This window comes from Saccopteryx leptura, chromosome 2, assembly GCF_036850995.1.
Source record: "Saccopteryx leptura isolate mSacLep1 chromosome 2, mSacLep1_pri_phased_curated, whole genome shotgun sequence".
Taxonomy (NCBI): domain Eukaryota; kingdom Metazoa; phylum Chordata; class Mammalia; order Chiroptera; family Emballonuridae; genus Saccopteryx; species Saccopteryx leptura.
The window spans coordinates 288,081,015-288,098,962 of NC_089504.1; the positions used below are offsets into that span (position 1 = coordinate 288,081,015).

Genomic DNA, 17,948 nt, shown 5'->3' on the forward strand with positions numbered 1-17,948 from the left:
ACTTCGACTTGACCAGGTAGTGGTGCAGTGGGTAGAGTGTCGACCTGGGACGCTGAGGACCCAGGTTAGAAACCCCGAGGTTACTGGCTTGAGCATGGGATCATAGATATGACCCCATAATCTCTGGCTTGGGCCCAAGGTCACTGGCTTGGCTGGAGCCCCCTTACAAGGTATTTATGAGAAGTAACCAGTGAACAACTAAAGTACCACAACTACGAGTTGATGCTTATCTCTCTCCCTGTTGGTCTTTCTCTCAAAAAAAAACAAAAACCCTTACTTGGGTCCCTGGCTGATTGTCTCAGTTGGTTAGAGAATCATCCTAATAAACTGAGGTTTTGGGTTTGATCCCTGCTCAGGGCACATACAAGAAGTAACCAATGGGAAAAAAAAAATAACCAATGGATGTATAATGAAAAGGGTGAAACAACAGATCAATGTCTCTAAAAATCTATTTTAAAAATCTTTAGGCCCTGGCTGGCTAGTTCAGTGATAGAGTGTCAGCCTGGCATATGGAAGTCCTGGGCTCAATTCCTAGCCAGGGCACAAAGAAGAAACACCCATCTGCTTCTCCATCTACTTTCTATCTCTCTCTTCCCCTCCCACATCCAAGGCTCCATGGGAGCAAAAGTTGGTTTGGGTGCTGAGGATGGCTCCATGGCCTTGGCCTCAATCAATAAAATGACTCCGGTTGCAGCCGAGAAACACCCCAGATGGGCATCACCCCCTAGTGGACATGCCGGGTGGATCCTGGTCAGGCACATGCAGGAGTCTGTCTCTGCCTCACACTCTCACTTCAGAAAACTACCCCCCCCCAAAAAAAATTCTTCCATGGGATTGATCATAGTTCATCTGCCCTTTTCCTGACTAAATAATCCCAAGGGTAAGAGAATTGGGGTGACAAGGTAGAAATGATCAGACCAATGCACTGGTCTGACTAATAAAATGAACAATTAAACAATGAAGGATATGATTCATTTATAGTTGCCTTTTAGTAAAACAGGCATATATGATAGATTCTCTATCGTCACGAGGATTCTCCTGGACCTGAGACCATATATGTACTCCTTGGGATCCCAACAGAAGAAATTCTAAAATCAGGATTGTGGTCCTTTCTCATAAAATTACTTGTGTCATCCTGGCCAGGTAGCTCAGCGTGTCTTCCCAATATGCCAAAGTTGTGGGTTGGATCCCTGGTCAAGGCACGTATGAGAGTCAACCAATGAATGCATAAATAAGTAGAACTAACAAATGTTTCTTGCCCTGACTGGATAATTTGGTTAGAGCGTTACCAATGCGCAAAGGTTGCCAGTTTGATCCCTAGTCAGGGCATGTGCAGAAACAGATTGATGTTCCTCTCTGAAACAAAAAAAAAGTTTTTTAAACTTAAAAAAAATTAAAATTGCCTGTGTCACTAGTAGAAAGCTGAAGAACCAGGATTCACTTCAGGTCTTCAGGGTAACAGGCCAGGTGACCAATCAACTCCCAGGTATAGGCTCACTGTTGGAGGCAGAAATGTTGCCAAGACTACTGAAACCTTGGTGACTGAACCAAACAGAGCCTGGTCAGTCTCCCAAGACTATATCAAACAAGTCTGCACACATGTCTACAGAAAAGATGGCAGAGGTAGAAGAGGTATGCAGAGTTGGAAGGAGGGGCTGGGTTGAAGGGGATTTCCCTTGAGCTTTCCAGATAAGTTTACCAGAAGTGGACCTTATGAGAGAAGCCCTTGATGTAACAGAAGGAAAATAACAGGAGTGGGAGACTGGTACATAGCAGGTACTCAAGTTATGTATACCATATCAACCTCTACCTGTTTGATCCACTCTGAAAGGAGTACAGTTTTCTTCCCACCTACCCTAAGAAATTGTTTCCTCTCAAAAAGAAAGCTCTATGTGTCTCTCAATAGAACAAGGTACCAGGGGTGAGATACTACAAATAAGGCAAATCAACAGAACTGCCTTTTCTTGCAGAGTTTTCAAAGAGCCATGGGACTTAAGAAGATGGTTGACAGGTAATCTCTGCTTCTATTTCTTCTCTTCCTTCAGTTTGATCTTTTATCCTGTCCACCCTGAGCCACCTTCCAGGTCTGCTAAGGGTCCATCAAGAAGGAAACTGGCATGGAGGGGGCCAGAGCAACCCTCTTCTCACTAGCAGAGATGAGCCTCCTACTGCCCACTAGGATAGGCTATATAGCCAATGATTTTTTTTTTTTTTTTAGAAAGAGGGATAGATTGGAAGAGAGAGAGATGAGAAGCATCAATTTTTCCTTGTGGCACTAAGTTGTTCATTGATTGCTTTCTCATACATGCCTTGACCAGGGGGCTCCAGCTGAGCCAGTGACCCCTTGCTCAAGCCAGCAACCTTGGATTCAAGCCGGTGAGCATGGGGTTTTGTCTATGATCCCACGCTCAAGCCAGCAAACCCGTGCTCAAGCTGGTGAGCCTGCACTCAAGCCGGAGACCGCACGTGTCTTTGAACCTAAGTTCTCAGCATCCTAAGCTGATGCTCTATCCACTGCGCCACCTCCTGGTCAGGCAATGATTTTTTTTTTAATTGATTGATTTTAGAGAAGACAGAAACAGATGTTTTCTGTATGTACCCTGACTGGGGATTGAACCCACAACCTTTATATATGAGGATGACACTCTAGCCAAATGAGCTATCTGGCTGGGGCTAGATAATGGTTTTTATTCTATTGCTTACCACTCTAGAGAAAAATTGTGGTGAGTTTTTGTTGTTTTATTTTTTAAGGAGAGTGCAAGTATTTGTTGCCTGGTATTGTACTAATCATGTGGTAAGTATCCAGTATTTGTTGAATGAGTGTGAGAAAACTCTGAAGACTAGGCTATGTATCTCCTTTACCAGGGAAGCTTTTTAATAAAACGTGTACTTAGGCCTTAACCCAGAAGATTCTGACTAAAATGGTCTGGAATTGAATAGGATAAGATTCTTTCAAGGTTTCACAGGTTATACCTAGAGCTAGCAAGAATTTGAGGCAACAGGATGCATATAATTTTTGTGGCACTTGAGATTGAGGCAGCCTTTTTTACAAAGGCAGTGTAGTGAAATCTATCAAGTTAAATTTCACATATTCTTTGAACTGGCACTTCCTAGGAATTTAACTTACATTATATGCCTTCTAAAGCACTAGACTGTAAAGCCCTGGCGGTTGGCTCAGCGGTAGAGCATCCACCCGGTGTGTGGAAATCCCAGGTTCGATTCCCAGTCAGGGCACACAGGAGAAATGTCCATCTGCTTCTCCACCCTTCCCCCTCTCCTTCCTCTCTATCTCTCTTTTCCCCTCTCGCAGCCAAGGCTCCATTGGAGCAAAGTTGGCCCAGGCGCTGAGGATGGCTCTGTGGCCTCCGTGCCTCAGGCGCTTCAATGGCTCCGGTTGCAACCAGAGTAACACCCCAGACGGGCAGAGAATTGCCCCCTAGTGGGCTTGCCAGATGGATCCTGGTCGGGTGCATGCAGGAGTCTGTCTGTCTGCCGACCCCTGCTTCTCACATCAGAAAAATACAAAACAAACAAACAAACAAAAAAACCCACTAGACTGTAAATACACAACAGCATTCATGACAGTGGTTTTTTTTGGGGGGGGGGGTGAGAGATGGGAGATAGTGAGGCAGACTCCTGCATGCACCCCAACCAGGATCCACCCAGCAACTCCATCTAGAGCTGATGCTTCAGTACCAACTTATTTTTGGCACCTGAGGCCCATGCATCCCAAGGGAGCTCTATCCTCAGTGCATAGGGGCTATGCTCAAACCAATCGAGCCACTGTCTGTGGGAGGGGAAGAGGGAGGGAAGGGGGAGAGGGAGGGATTGAGAAGCAGATGGTCACTTCTCCTCTGTGCCCTGACTGGGAATCGAACCTGGGATGTCTATATGCTGGGCCGATGCTCTATCCACTGAGCTACCAGCCAGGGCTGCAATGTTTATAAAAGTGAAAAAGCGCCTGACCAGGCGGTGGCACAGTGGGTAGAGTGTCGAACTGGGATGCCGAGGACCCAGGTTCAAGACCCCGAGGTCTCCAGCTTGAGCACGGGCTCATCTGGTTTGAGCAAAGCTCACCAGCTTGGACCCAAGGTCGCTGGCTCGAGCAAGGGGTTACTCGGTCTGCTGAAGGCCCACGTACAAGGCACATATGAGAAAGCAATCAATGAACAACTAAGATGTCACAATGTGCAATGAAAAACTAATGATTGATGCTTCTCATCTCTCCGTTTCTGTCTGTCTGTCCCTGTCTACCCCTCTCTCTGACTCTCTCTCTGTCTCTGTAAAAAAAGTGAAAAAGCAAGAAACCACCCAGCTAGTTATGACACAAAAATACTAGGCAGCCTTTAAACAGAATGAAGCAAATCTTTATGTGCTGATATGAAAACTGCAAATTGTTAAGTAATACTGTCTATATAAATGTAATTTTATATAAAAATTAAAAGATATACTTGCTGGTATATGATAGAAAAATTTTCTGGAAAGATACACAAGAAACTAATAAGAAGGACTAGGGCAGAAGAACGAAGCTTTTACCTTTCATTTACTGTATTTCTGTATGGATTTAATTTTCTAGTCATCTGTAAAAAAGACTTGATTTTAAAAAATCTCTCATGGGGGCCTGACCAGGCGGTAGTGCAGTGGATAGAGTATCGGACTGGGATGCGGAGGACCCAGGTTCGAGACCCCAAGATCGCCAGCTTGAGCGCGGGCTCATCTGGTTTGAGCAAAACTCACCAGCTTGGACCCAAGGTCGCTGGCTCAAGCAAGGGATTACTTGGTCTGCTGTAGCCCCACGGTCAAGGCACATATGAGAAAGCAATCAATGAACAACTAAGGTGTCGCCATGAAAAACTGATGATTGATGCTTCTCATCTCTCTCTGTACCTGTCTTTCTGTCCCTGTCTATCCCTCTCTCTGACTCTTTCTCTCTCTTTGTAAAAAAAAAAAAAAAAAAAAAAAATCTCTTATAGGGTTATCTGAGCAGAGAATACATTATATATGTATGTGTGTGTGTGTATATATGTATGTATATGAAAACATTAATATGATACATATGTACATTCCTTTTATGTATTAAAAAACTCTTAACAACTCATTCCAAAATGTGTCTAGCCAGGGTTGAGAATCACTGATATGATGGAAGGAGATTTGATACCCAGTTCTGCCATTAAGTGACCTTGGGAAACTTTTAGTTTCCTTATCTGTATACTGCAAAAATTAGTATCTATGACACATTGTTATTATAGTGGTTAAATAACATAATGTATTTTATACTAGGTTCTAAGTCAGTGTCAGTTATCCTTTCAAGGATTTTGCAGTCTTCTGACATTATCACAGAGGTTTTGGTGAAGAAGCAGCTTCATTGATGGGGTTTTTGTCTCCACTCCTAACTCTAACCCATTCAACCCCTACCTCTATACCTGGGGCAGGTGGCGAAATTCACATACTCACAATCTGTGGCAGATGACATTGAGCCGTAGGAGAAATCCTTATGCCATTCTAAGGATGCAGGATATCATGGTACAGGAATTGTCACTGGTGAACAAGCAACTACTGATGGTGAGTTCTAGCAAGGGTGACCTTACATCTCATCCACTACTGCTGTGTGCCTAATGTCCACTGGGATTCCCATGGTCTTAGTCTCTGCCATTACTTACCCATCTTATTTGCCTCTGAGGTTTTTACTATTACACCAGAGCAATAAGTCTGTAACTTTAAATGCCTAAGCTCTTTGTCATTAAGTGATTCTTTGCATTCAGTGGCAGATGCAACTTGTACTGTTGAACAAGTTTCAAAGTTCAGCTTAGCTCTTGCTTCTCTTATCTTGGTGAAACTCAAAACTGCTTTAGTGCCCAGCACCTTCCTCTCAAAACCTCTCTCCCTGGGGTCCTCAGTTGATGTCATGTCACCATCTTTGTATCCCAAGTGCCAAGCAGAGTTCCTGGTTTATGGTATGTTCTCAGAAAATATTTGCTGAACATGGGACTTCACCCAGGGATAAAAAAAAAAAAGGGGGGGGAAGGTTTCTCCTCCAATGGTGTAGCTTCTATGTTACAGCCTAGCTTTATGTTACAGCTAAGTCCAGATGCAAAAGAACATGATAGAGTGATAGGAAAGCAATCTGGGGGAAAGAATGAGACAGGGGAGTAAAGAGAGGGCCAACATCTCACTCTCTTCTGCCCTCCCCACCAGGTCCGTCAAGCTGCCTTGCACCAGCTGTTTGAAAAGGAGCATCGGCAGTACCAACAGGAGCTAAATCAGATGGGCAAAGCTTTTTATGTGGAGAGACTCTGATGCCATCCGAAACACTATTCTTTCGTTTTCATCATGCCCACCAACCTAGCCTTCTTGAGCCCCTACCACTTTGAACATCCTTTCCAAAATACACCTGAATCTAGTTATGTACCCAGGACTTGATGCTCCCACTCTCACCTCTCAATCCTCTGGTGCTGTTTGGGAAACAATCTATGAAACTCTGGTAAAAACAAGAGTGACGCCTTGTGGTCAGAATGAGATACATAGTGTTGATTTTAGTGCTGTAAGTGCAGGGAGGAAAGGTGGAGAGATGGACAGTGTGACAGAATCTTGATTTGGTTTAACAAAGCTAGCTGTTAAAGGTTTAGACTTAGATCACTTGGCTCATTCTTTCAGAGCTAAGTCTTGATTTAATTCAAAACTACTTATTCACAGCTGCCATAATCTTAATATAGTTTCCTGGATTTTGCTTACCACCTCTCAGATCTCACCTCCACTGACTTTTTTTCTGTACATTTGGACAAATAACTTTGAATGTAACTATTTTTAAAATTTTTATTTATTGATTTTAGAGAGAGAGAAACAGCAATCTGTTTCCTGTATGTGCCCTGACTGGGACTCCAGCTGGCAACCTTTGAGCCTCAGAATAATGCTCCAACCAACCAAGCCATCAGCCAGGACTTGAATATGGCTATTAATCCACAGGCACTGTGGTGCTTTAAGTGTCAGAAGGTCTGGGTTTTAGGCTTTGAGTGAGCCAGTTATTGTGAGACCTTAGGATAAGCCTCTTTCTTCTGGGGCTGAATTCCACCTCTGCAAAATGACAGGGTTCCAGTCTAATGCCTTCATGGATTGGGCAGGTAATATAACAGATGTAAGGAAATAAGTAGTTGTGGAATTTATAGGGGATGGGAAAGAGCATTAAATCTAAAGATATTCAAAATAAAAATGCTGGAAAATACTGATTAATCATATGTATCTATAGGCCACAAAGAACCTTACTTTACATACAAATGTATGTAAAGATCCACTTTACATTCAAATGACATCCTAACAGAGAGACCTTCATTATTAAAAAATTCCCATCTTCGACCCCTCCCCCTTGTGGAACCGTTGGCTTGCTGCTTCTGTCTATGGAGAGACCCCCCATTTTGCAGGCAGTAACAGTTGCTGGAACACACTGACACTCTCTGATGTAATCACCATTATACACACCTTTTCCTGTTCTCTCACCTTGGAATCTGCACTCAAATTTGGTTATTTTTGTTTTTCTTTTCTTTTTTTCAAAGAGAAGAGAGAGAGACATGAAGGGAGAGAGATGAGAAGCATCAACTCATAGTTGTGTCACTTGAGTTGTTCACTGATTGCTTCTCATACTTGACCAGGGGACTCAAGCTGAGCCAGTGACCCCTTTCTCAAGCCAGCAACCTTGGGCTTCAAGCCGGCAACTTTGGGCTCAAGCCAGTAACCATGGGATCATGTCTATAATCCTGTGCTCAAGCCGGCAACCCCACACTCAAGCTGGCAAGCCTGTGCTCAAACCGGATGAGCCCATGCTCAAGCTGGTGACCTCGGAGTTTCAAACCTGGGACCTCAGAGTCCCAGGTTAGTGCTCTATCCACTGTGCCACCACTGGTTAGGTAGTATCCAAAGTGATCACTCATCCTTTTACATTGATTTTTTTCCTGTTCTCAACTCCATGCAGCTATGTCTTCATTGCAAAACTTACACCTTTTCTTTCCCCTTTTCTGCAAGTCTGTCTGCATCCCTCAATATATATTTTTCATCTCACTGTCAGAGCTTCTCCTTCCTTCTCTGTCTACATATCCTACTGATGAGCACTGAGAAGCAGCAGGGTACAGAGAGAAAAGCACAGGCTTTGGAGTTGGGTGTGTATTCATAGTCTGGCTTCTCCTAATTGTTGTTAACACGTGTAAATTAATTCTCTGAGCCTAAATTTCCTCTCCTGAGAATGGGGACAATAATACACATTTTGTAGGATCATTAAAGGATTAAATAAGGTAATGAATGTATACTGCTCACAAAAATTAGGGGATACTTCAAAATGAATATAAAGCAATAAAAAATAGAAGCATTTGATTTTTGTTAATTAAACAAGAACATCAGAAAAGCAAACAAGCCTGACCAGGCAATGTCGCAGTGAATAGATGTTGAACTGGGACGCAGAGGACCCAGGTTCAAAACCCCGAGGTCACCAGCTTGAGCGCAGGCCTACCTGGTTTGAGCACAGCTCACCAGCTTGAACTCAAGGTTGCTGGTTTGAGCAAGGGGTCACTGGGTCTGCTATAGCCCCCCTCTCCCCCAGTAAAGGCACATATGAGAAAGCAATCAATGAACAACTAAGGAGCCACAATGAAGAATTGATGCTTCTCATCTCTCTTCCTTCATGTCTGTCTGTCCCTATTTGTCCCTCTCTCTGTCTCTGTCACAAAAGAAAATAAAATTAAAAAATAAAATGCTTTAAAAAAAAAAAGAAAAGCAAACAAGTCAAAGAAAGTTGTTCAATTATGCAAAGGAAATGCAAAATCAACCTTTATTTCATTAGGGAAAATGCACTACACAAAAGGCTGAAAGTACTGGGGTATCTGCATATTCCCTGATCCCCTAATTTTTGTGAGCAGTGTAGAAAGCCAGCCCAGTGCTTGGCATGCAGTAGGTATGCCCCCTTTTCTCTCTCAGAAGAGTTTCCGTGACTCAGGCCCTTCACAGCTCCCATGTTGGTCCCCTTATGCAGGCGGGGACCAACTCATGAGTTCTTACACCAAACAAGACTTGGAGTTCACAGGCTGGTGGGGAGGCAGGCACTGAACATGTCATGACAAATATGATGAGTTTTATAGGTGACAGAAACACATGCATGTGGCCTAGATTTGACCCATAAATCTAAGACAAGTCTCCAATTATTGGGCCTGTCACCCTGCCCTTGTCTCCTGGCAGGTCCATTTCATCTTCACCTTCACTCCTTTCATATTTCCTCCCCCATATCTGTCTCCCAGTCGCTCTCTGCGTCATACACATGTGCAATATAGCTTGGCCTTAGAAGAACAGGCATTAACATGACAGATCTGAGTTTGACTCTTGGCTCTGTCACTTACTACCTGTTTGGCCTTAAGCAAGTTACTTTAACTTTCTGGGTCAGTTCCTTATATATAAAATAGAAGTGATGCCTACTTTGTTGGGTTGTCATGGAGAGTAAATGAAGCATTTAGCACAGGGGTAATACATACTGCCCAATAAATGTTAACCCATGATGACATTTTCTTACTGAAGGTTACCCAAAGTGTGCCTTTTAAGATTGATTTTAAGGCCTGACCTGTGGTGGCACCGTGGATAAAGCATCGACCTGAAATGCTGAGGTTGCCGGTTTGAAACCCTGCACTTGCCTGGTCAAGGCACATATGAGAGTTGATACTTCCTGCTCCTCCCCCCCTTCTCTCTCTTTCTCTCTCTCTCACTCTCTCCTCTCTAAAAAAAATAAATAAATAAAATAAATAAAGAAAGAAAGAAAAAAGAAAAAAAGAAGAGATTTATTTAAAAGAAAAAAAAGATTGACTTTAAGCAAATAATTATTATGAAACAAAAGACTCAGAAAGAACCTTTGACCTTCACCCTTTCCTGCCTAAGAGATTCAGTGGAAAGGCTGCTCCTGGAGGGAATCTTAGCATTAGGGCTCTACTAACTAGATTCCCCTGTGTCCCATTATTTCTGGTCGCCTAGCAGACCAGATGTTTTTGCCATGTGTCCATGTGTGCCACTCTTTTCGCCTACCTATAAATTACCTATTTTTCCTATATGAAATTCCAGACCCCTGCTCCCTTATCTCCTTTGTCCCTAATGGCATATAAGCCTCAACTGCCCAATGTGTTTCTGATCTTGTTCTTTTTTTTCTTTCAATTTTTTAAAATTCATATTTTAGAGAAAGGAAAGAGAGAGAAAAAGAGAGAGAGAGAGAGAAGAGGGGGAGGAGCAGGAAGCATCAATTCCCGTACGTGCCTTGACCACACAAGCCCAGGGTTTTGAACTGGTAACCTCGATGCTTTATCCACTGTGCCAACACAGGTCAGGCTGGTCTCATTCTTATGGCATCCTCTACCCCTCCCCAATGAGCAAAGTTTGTATAATAAACTTTGGACATTTTCTCTTATTAACCTGTCTCTGTCAATTTATCAGCCTAGCGCCTGACCAGGCGGTGGCGCAGTGGATAGAGCATCGGACTGGGATGCGGAAGGACCCAGGTTCGAGACCCCGAGGTTGCCAGGTTGAGTGAGGGCTCATCTGCTTTAAGCAAAGCTCACCAGCTTGGACCCAAGGTTGCTGGCTCAAGCAAGGAGTTACTCGGTCTGCTGTAGCCCCATGGTCAAGGCACATATGAGAAAGCAATCAATGAACAATTAAGGTGTCGAAGTGAAAAACTGATGATCGATGCTTCTCATCTCTCTCCATTCCTGTCTGTCTGTCCCTATCTATCTCTCTCTCTGACTCTCTAAAAAAAAAAAAAAATTATTAGCCTAGCTACAAGAACTTAGAAGGTGGGAAGAAAATTATTATTATTTATTTTTTTACAGAGACAGAGAGAGAGTCAAGCTGGTGAGCTTTGCTTAAACCAGATGAGCCCTCACTCAACCTGGCAACCTCGGGGTCCTCTGCATCCCAGTCCGACGCTCTATCCACTGCGCCACCGCCTGGTCAGGCAGGAAAATTATTTTTATTTATTTTATTTTATTTTATTTTTTTATTTTTTCTTTTTTTCTTTTTTCATTTTTCTGAAGGTTGGAAACAGGGAGAGACAGTCAGACAGACTCCCGCATGTGCCCGACCGGGATCCACCTGGCACGCCCACCAGGGGCGACGCTCTGCCCACCAGGGGGCGATGCTCTGCCCATCCTGGGCGTCGCCATGTTGCGACCAGAGCCACTCTAGCGCCTGAGGCATAGGCCACAGAGCCATCCCCAGCACCCGGGCCATCTTTGCTCCAATGGAGCCTTGGCTGCGGGAGGGGAAGAGAGAGACAGAGAGGAAAGCGTGGCGGAGGGGTGGAGAAGCAAATGGGCGCTTCTCCTGTGTGCCCTGGCCGGGAATCGAACCCGGGTCCTCTGCACGCTAGGCCAACGCTCTAACGCTGAGCCAACCGGCCAGGGCTTTATTTATTTTAAAGAAAGAGGAAGAGGGGAGAGAGAGAGATTCAGAAATATCAATTTGTTCCTGTATATGCCCTGACTGGGGATCAAATGAACCCACAACTTTTATGCATCAGGACAGTGTTTTAACTAACTGGCCTATCTGGCCAAAGCAGAAATATTATTTTTTTAACCTACACCCTACCTTATGATTGGTTTTCCTTTTTATTTCCTCTTAGTGGCTCCTCCCTACCTCCCACCACACTTCCTTCCCAACCCTCTTATTTCTCTTTCTTCTGTTCATTTGGACCCACAGAATACCCCCACATAAACACCTTGATCCCTGACCTTGGCCTCTCTCCTCAGGGCTTGTCAGTGCTAGGCTGGCTCCAGTATTGGCAGGCTGGCCCCTTACAGAGCCTATTGCCTCAGATCCTCTCTGCCTACTCTGTCTGCTCTCATCACATCAGCTGAATAGTTCATTTCATCATATCGATCCATTCCTTTTTCCCTTGTGGCTGGTGCCTTACCCAGCTCCTCTGGTTCAGAAGGGCTCAGTCTTGTTTGAAATGGCTGCCTAGAAGACACTTCCAGGAGAGCTAGAAAGCTCTCATCAGAGACTATCTTATGTTTTTGCCTAGTTATGCCATCCAGAGTCTCCTTTTAAGAGAGGTGTTCCTCTTCTACATCAGTATTCTTGTACTCTACCTCTGTTTCCATAGTGCCCCAAACACTAAAGTCCTTTCAGTTCCTGCTAGTTCTTATCACAGCCTCTTTCCTTCCAGTCTCTGGTTCTTCAGGGTAGTCAAAGTTCTCAGAAAAGGAAACATGACTTGAGGAATATGGTAAAAAGGAAGGACAACAAAGTAAAAATTGCCCTCACCTGGTAGCTCAGTTGGTTAGAGCATTATCCTAATACACCAAGGTTGTGAGTTCAATCCCCAGTCAGAGCACATATAAGGATCAACCAATGAATGCCTAAATAGGTGGAACAACAAATTGATGTCTCTCTCTCTCTCTCTCTCTCTTTCTCCTTTCCTCTCTAAAGTCAATTAATCAATAATTAAAAAAAAACAAAACAAAGTAAAGCCGGACCTGTAGTGGTGCAGTAGATAAAGCATCAACCTGCAATGCTGGGGTCGCCAGTTTGAGGCCCTGGACTTGCCCAGTCAAGGCACATACTACAAGCAAGCAATGAATAAGTAAAGTGACTCAACTATGAGTTGCTACTTCTCGCTCCTCCAGCCTTTCTCCTCTGTCTGTAAAATCAATAAATAAAATCTTAAAATAAAATAAAACAAAACAAAATGAAAAAACAAAGTAAAAATTACATACAACCCCCCACTGAGAGCAATAAAGAAACAAGGACGTAAGGCAACACCACTGACACATACCTTGGGGCTTGCGCACCCATTTGTTAGTCTTTCCCTGGAAGGCAAGAGCCACACAACAGGAACTGATGGGGGCATGGGACAAGCTATCGATCTAGAGCAAGGGCACTGTGGAATTGGTATATGTGTGTGGGGGTGTGTGTGTGTGTGCAGACTAATGAGAACAAGGACACATGGACCAGGCCTGGAGGCTAAAGCAGAGCATCCTCCTCCCACCTCCACCCAAGCCCTCCACTACCCCCCACCCCCAGTGCAACTATAACTTGGGCTCCTTTCTGCCACAGTGAAGAGAAGCATCTGCCTGCCACATGACATTCAACAGACCTGATTCTCTTCAGAAGAAAAATCTCCCAGAAAGTAAGCAGGCTGGATTCCTATACAGGAAGACCCTTAGAGAAGCCAGCCCGGGAGTTGTGAGAAGCTTCAGAAGAGGAGGAGAGTCCTAAGGACTGCAGGTTGCTTCCTGGCAAAAGGGGATTTTCTCCTTTACCCTTGATCTTCTAAAGTTTTAGTTTCAATTAGCCAGGCAGAGGAGACCAAAAATATTCTTTGGAGTCCAGGCTGGAGTCTGCCAGTAAGACGGGTCATTCTTCTCTTCTTGACATCCAAGAGCGACTTTAAAGAGGATACCTGGAGAACATGGGGAGAAGATGAGAAGGGACAAAATAGTGGGAAGAAGCAGCCAAGCATTCTAGAAGTTTCTCACTCTCACAGCTAGTCATTTGTAATACTTAAGAGCAGAAAGGTTCCAGGATGATGTCCACTGGAAGGCTCTCAGATGTCTTGTGGAGGTGATTTGGAAAGGTTAGGAGTTCTGTTGGAAAAGTAAAAGCAGGATGTGCAAGCCCCTCACCCCCACCCCCAAAAGCCTCAAGACAGCTGGAAGGGAGTTGAGGAGAGCAGGTGGCACGACTGACAAGGAGCTGCTGACACTCCTGATCCTCTGGACGCTGTGGCCGTGACATCATGGGGAGAAGCTCTGGGTAGGAGCTTTTGGGAAGGATGGGTGTCCGGATGTGGAGCCCTGACAGATATCCTTCGTGGTTTAGGCCAGTGTGATCCAGCAAAGGTCAGGCACTGGTCAGAGAGGAGCTGAGACAGAGATGGCACGAAGGATAGATGAGTAAGAACTGGATGTCTTGGGAAGCAAAGAGCAAGAGTTGGCGTCCTTTCCCAAGGAGATGGCCCTCCATCTAGGCATGCTTGGTTTCTAGTGTCTCTGCTCTGTGCTTTCTCTGTAGTGGGGAAGAGGCAGATGACCACCAAAACTCTCCTGCCTGTTTCTGTGTGATATGTTTGATATTGGGTTGTTTAATTAGGAACCAACTAAATGTCAAACATATTCTTACAGCAGTGGGCAATTTGGCATCACACTCTTTGCTACCTCTGGGGCTCTGGGCTCCTTTTTTTTTTTTTTTTTTTTTAACTGAACCTCTTCTTTCCAGGACCCCTTTGAAAGAACAGCCTCCATGACTTTCAGTCTTAAGCTGGAGGGCTGAAGTGAAAGCAGGAGAAAGCTGGCATTATATTTGAGATAAAATCTTCCTATATCTTTCCCTTGTACCAAAAGCGATTGATCTTCTCCTGTCCTTGTATTGTTCTCCTCTTTATTCAATGTCCACCCCCCTCTTTTTATCCACTGCTTCCTGACCCTGGGATTGTCTTGTTCTCTAGTCCCACAGTAGGAGTCTTTGGTTTCTCTGCTTTCCTTTAAGAGTCAGATGGTGATCTATCTGCCTATCTACCTCTAGTGATAGGAAATTTTCAAGAACATATTCCAGTTTTGCCCTCTGTTTCAGTTCCCTCAATGCTGGGGTTTAGTATTTGTTTGTTTGTTTGTTCCTTCTTTGTTCTAGTATTAACATTACCCTTCTATCCTTGACATAATAACTAATTATAGTCATTTATAGTCTTCTCTGATAGCTCTGGTCACCTTGAACAATGTCCCCCTCTCCCCTGGCATATTCTCAGATTGCATGGTGCCAGTGTAGTGGGATCAATTGCCACCTGTCAATAACATGGCTCCAAATGGAAGAATGAGCTGGGGAGAATAGAGCTGGTGATGATGATTAGGATGATGTGTGGGGGTGGGGGTAGAGAATATGAAGGGAGCAGAGAATGAGAACAGTAGAGAGTAATATAGACCTTGGTCTGTGTGGATATCAGAGCTCTATTTAAAGATCACTACGGGGAAAGAGAGGACATGATCCTATCTGGATTACTCTGACCCTGCCCTGATTCTCTCCCTCATCCCACTTGAAGTTCTGGAATGGCCTTTCAGATCGACACCCTCCCCTCTTACACCATTTCTGTGGCTCTTAAGGGGGAGGAATGTGTCTCCCTGCCAATTAGAGACTCTCAAAATAACACAGTAATATGATCTGGGGATCTGGGAGAATTGTCAAGGATAATGAGTGACCTCCTCTTTTCTGTTGCTCAAGCTCCCTGAATATCATGAATCAAAAGGTAAAACTCAACCAGTGGAGTTTGATCATCAGCAACCAATATAGTCCGGATGAGAGCAAGGGGAAACTGAAGAGTAACTAGGACCTTTGAGTGAAAACTACCATTCTAGAATTGCCAAAGTGCCCTTCTCTATTTCAGTGTTCTCCCCAACCCTCTCCTTGCTCTTTTAAAATGCCCATAGAGCTGCCCAGAGTGAGTGTAAAGTTTCAGGGTCAGGAAGAGCCTCACTCCCCTCCCCCACTTTCCATTGTCTAAAATCAGCCTCAGCTGTTCCCCAATTTTTTCTTTGCTGCTGATGTCAGTCCATCAAAGTGTCTCACTCTGTGTTCCCCCAGGAGAACAATGATGGGCTGGAGGGAGCTGGAAGGACCATATTAGGAGCAAGAGGTGGAGCCATGAGCAGAATAAAGGCTCAAGTCTGGGGGACTCCTTAGTCACCTAGCCAGCAGCATCTCCTCTTTTGCCTTAGTCTCTAGTTCTCCAGGTTCACAGGTGAGCTCATTAACAGCCTAGCAGCCACTGCACATAATGGAGGCCATCAAGAAAAAGATGCAGATGCTGAAGCTGGACAAGGAGAATGCTCTGGATCGAGCAGAGCAAGCTGAAGCTGAGCAGAAGCAGGCTGAAGAAAGAAGTAAACAGGTAGGCACTGGCACCAGTGTCTCTCACCTACTGGTGAGCCAGATTGTGCAATGGAAGAGTTTTTTCATGGAAAAAGCAGTGACCGCTGTTACCGGTTCCCTCCCTGCGTGGGAGAAACTCATCTACTTCCCCAGCATTACTGGATAGGCAGCAGACAACTAGAGTGTCTAACTCAGATTGCCTGTGTGACATTGGGAGTCACTGACCCCTTCTGAGCTACAATGTGTCTCCTTGATTTTAGTGGGAGTAGATCACATTTTGGAAGAACTCCTGGTTTCTAGATGAAAAGGTGGGACCTTGACACGCAGCATCCCTTTTCTCTTAGATGGAGTTATAGGCACCTCCACCCTAATACATTTACTATCCCAGAGTCTTAGATGAAAACCCAGCATGGCTTGATCATCTTAGGATCAGAGATCACAGGGTCACAGGCCAAGTCAGCATACCAACTAGGGCAGCTCAGGGGTCTGTCAGGGCTCAAGATCTCAGGATCTGAGCCTGCACAGTGTGTATGTATATTTTTCGTGTGACTCTTTGGGCTCCTATAGCTGGAAGATGAGCTGGCAGCCATGCAGAAGAAGCTGAAAGGGACAGAAGATGAGTTGGACAAGTATTCTGAAGCTTTGAAGGATGCCCAGGAGAAGCTGGAGCTGGCAGAGAAGAAGGCGGCTGATGTGAGTATTAAAGAGATGGAAGTGGGGTAGGTTTCATCTACACATATAAGATTTGCTTTTTAAAAAAGTTTTTTAGCCCTGGCCAGATAGCTTGGTTGGTTAGAGCTTTGTCCCAAAGCAGAGGTTACCGATTCACTCCTCAGTCAGGGCACATACAGGAGCAGATCTACGTTCCTTTCTCTCTCTCTCTCCCTTCCTCTCTCTCTAAATTAGTAAATAAAAAATCTTTTTTAAATTTTAAAATTAATTTTGAGAGAGAGAGAGAGAGATCTGTTTCCCACCCATTTTTGCACCCGTTGGTTGCTTCTTATATGTGCCCTGACTGGGGATCGAACTTGCAAACTTGGCATGTCAGGATGACACTCTAATTAACTGAGCTACTGAGCCAGGGCTTACACATATAAGATTTTCATGTTAATATCACTAAATTCCAAACACACTTGGACATATACATACTGGATTTACAGAGCATAGATATAGATACCCACATACATTTTTTTTTTTTAAGAAGCTGGAAGCGGGGAGAGACAGTCAGACAGACTCCCGCATGCGCCCGACCAGGATCCACCCGGCACGCCCACCAGGGGGCAACGCTCTGCCCACCAGGGGGCGATGCTCTGCCCCTCCGGGGCGTCACTCTGTTGCGACCAGAGCTACTCTAGTGCCTGGGGCAGAAGCCAAGGAGCCATCCCCAGCGCCCGGGCCATCTTTGCTCCAATGGAGCCTCGGCTGCAGGAGGGGAAGAGAGAGACAGAGAGGAAGGAGAGGGGGGGTGGAGAAGCCAATGGGCGCCTCTCCTGTGTGCCCTGGCCGGGAATCGAACCCGGGACTTCTGCACGCCAGGCCGATGCTCTACTACTGAGCCAACCGGCCAGGGCCTAGATACCCACATACATTTTTGCATATAACATGCTGGCATATCCTTGTAATGACATTTACTTTCTTTTTAAAAACATTTATTTTTATTATTTTTTCACTTTATTTATTTATTTAATTTTTTTAAAAAATTCATTTTAGAGAGGAGAGAGAGTGAGGGGAGGGGAAGGAGTAGGAAGTATCAACTACCATATGTTCCTTGACCAGACAATTGCAGGGGTTTAGAATCTGTGACCTCAGTGTTCCAGGTAGAGGCTTTATCCACTGCACCACCACAGGTCAGGTTATCTTTTTTTTTCTTTTTTTTTTTCTTTTTTTTTTTCATTTTAAAGAGAGGGTAAGGGAGGGAGAAAAAGAGAGAGAAACATCAATTTATTGTTTCACTTTTGATGCATTAATTGTTTGATTATTTAAAAAAAATTTTCTTATTGATTGGAAGAGAGAAAGAGAAGAAGGGAGAGAAAGAAAGAGGCATCAACTGATTGTTCCATTTAGTTATGTAC

At 44.5% G+C, this 17,948-nt stretch overlaps 2 protein-coding genes across 9 annotated transcripts in view; both read left to right on the forward strand.

Moving 5' to 3' along the window:
- Nucleotides 1-87: 87 nt before the first annotated feature.
- On the forward strand, nt 88-10,281 carry CFAP141 (cilia and flagella associated protein 141). Of its 2 annotated transcripts, none has more exons than XM_066362420.1 (4): nt 88-1,776; nt 1,971-2,011; nt 5,433-5,562; nt 6,196-10,281. In XM_066362420.1, exons 2-4 carry the CDS (start codon nt 1,986-1,988, stop codon nt 6,295-6,297), a joined length of 258 nt encoding a protein of 85 aa, XP_066218517.1. In that variant the 5' UTR covers nt 88-1,776; nt 1,971-1,985; the 3' UTR covers nt 6,298-10,281. The 2 variants fall into 2 exon arrangements, with proteins under 2 accessions (XP_066218517.1, XP_066218515.1); XM_066362418.1 differs by having other exon boundaries at nt 88-1,632.
- Nucleotides 10,282-15,663: 5,382 nt separating this feature from the next.
- TPM3 (tropomyosin 3) overlaps nt 15,664-17,948 on the forward strand; it is a 36,201-nt gene continuing 33,916 nt past the window's right edge. For 3 of the 7 annotated variants that reach the window (XM_066362379.1, XM_066362389.1, XM_066362380.1), the window contains exons 1-2: nt 15,680-15,895; nt 16,444-16,569. In XM_066362379.1, the coding sequence (XP_066218476.1) occupies nt 15,782-15,895; nt 16,444-16,569 (240 nt within the window). In that variant the 5' untranslated portion in view covers nt 15,680-15,781. Of the gene's footprint in view, nt 15,896-16,443; nt 16,570-17,948 lie in introns of all 7 variants that reach the window. The other 4 variants (XM_066362388.1, XM_066362382.1, XM_066362381.1 and 1 more) reach the window with 4 other exon arrangements.

Excerpts from the sequence above, each read along its gene's own strand:
- CFAP141 (XM_066362418.1), top strand. The coding sequence starts at position 1,600 with ATGTCTACAGAAAAGATGGCAGAGGTAGAAGAG. Across the intron at positions 2,012-5,432 it reads CTTAAGAAGATGGTTGACAG|GTGGCGAAATTCACATACTC; the intron begins GTAATCTCTGCT and ends TACCTGGGGCAG. Across the intron at positions 5,563-6,195 it reads TGAACAAGCAACTACTGATG|GTCCGTCAAGCTGCCTTGCA; the intron begins GTGAGTTCTAGC and ends CCTCCCCACCAG.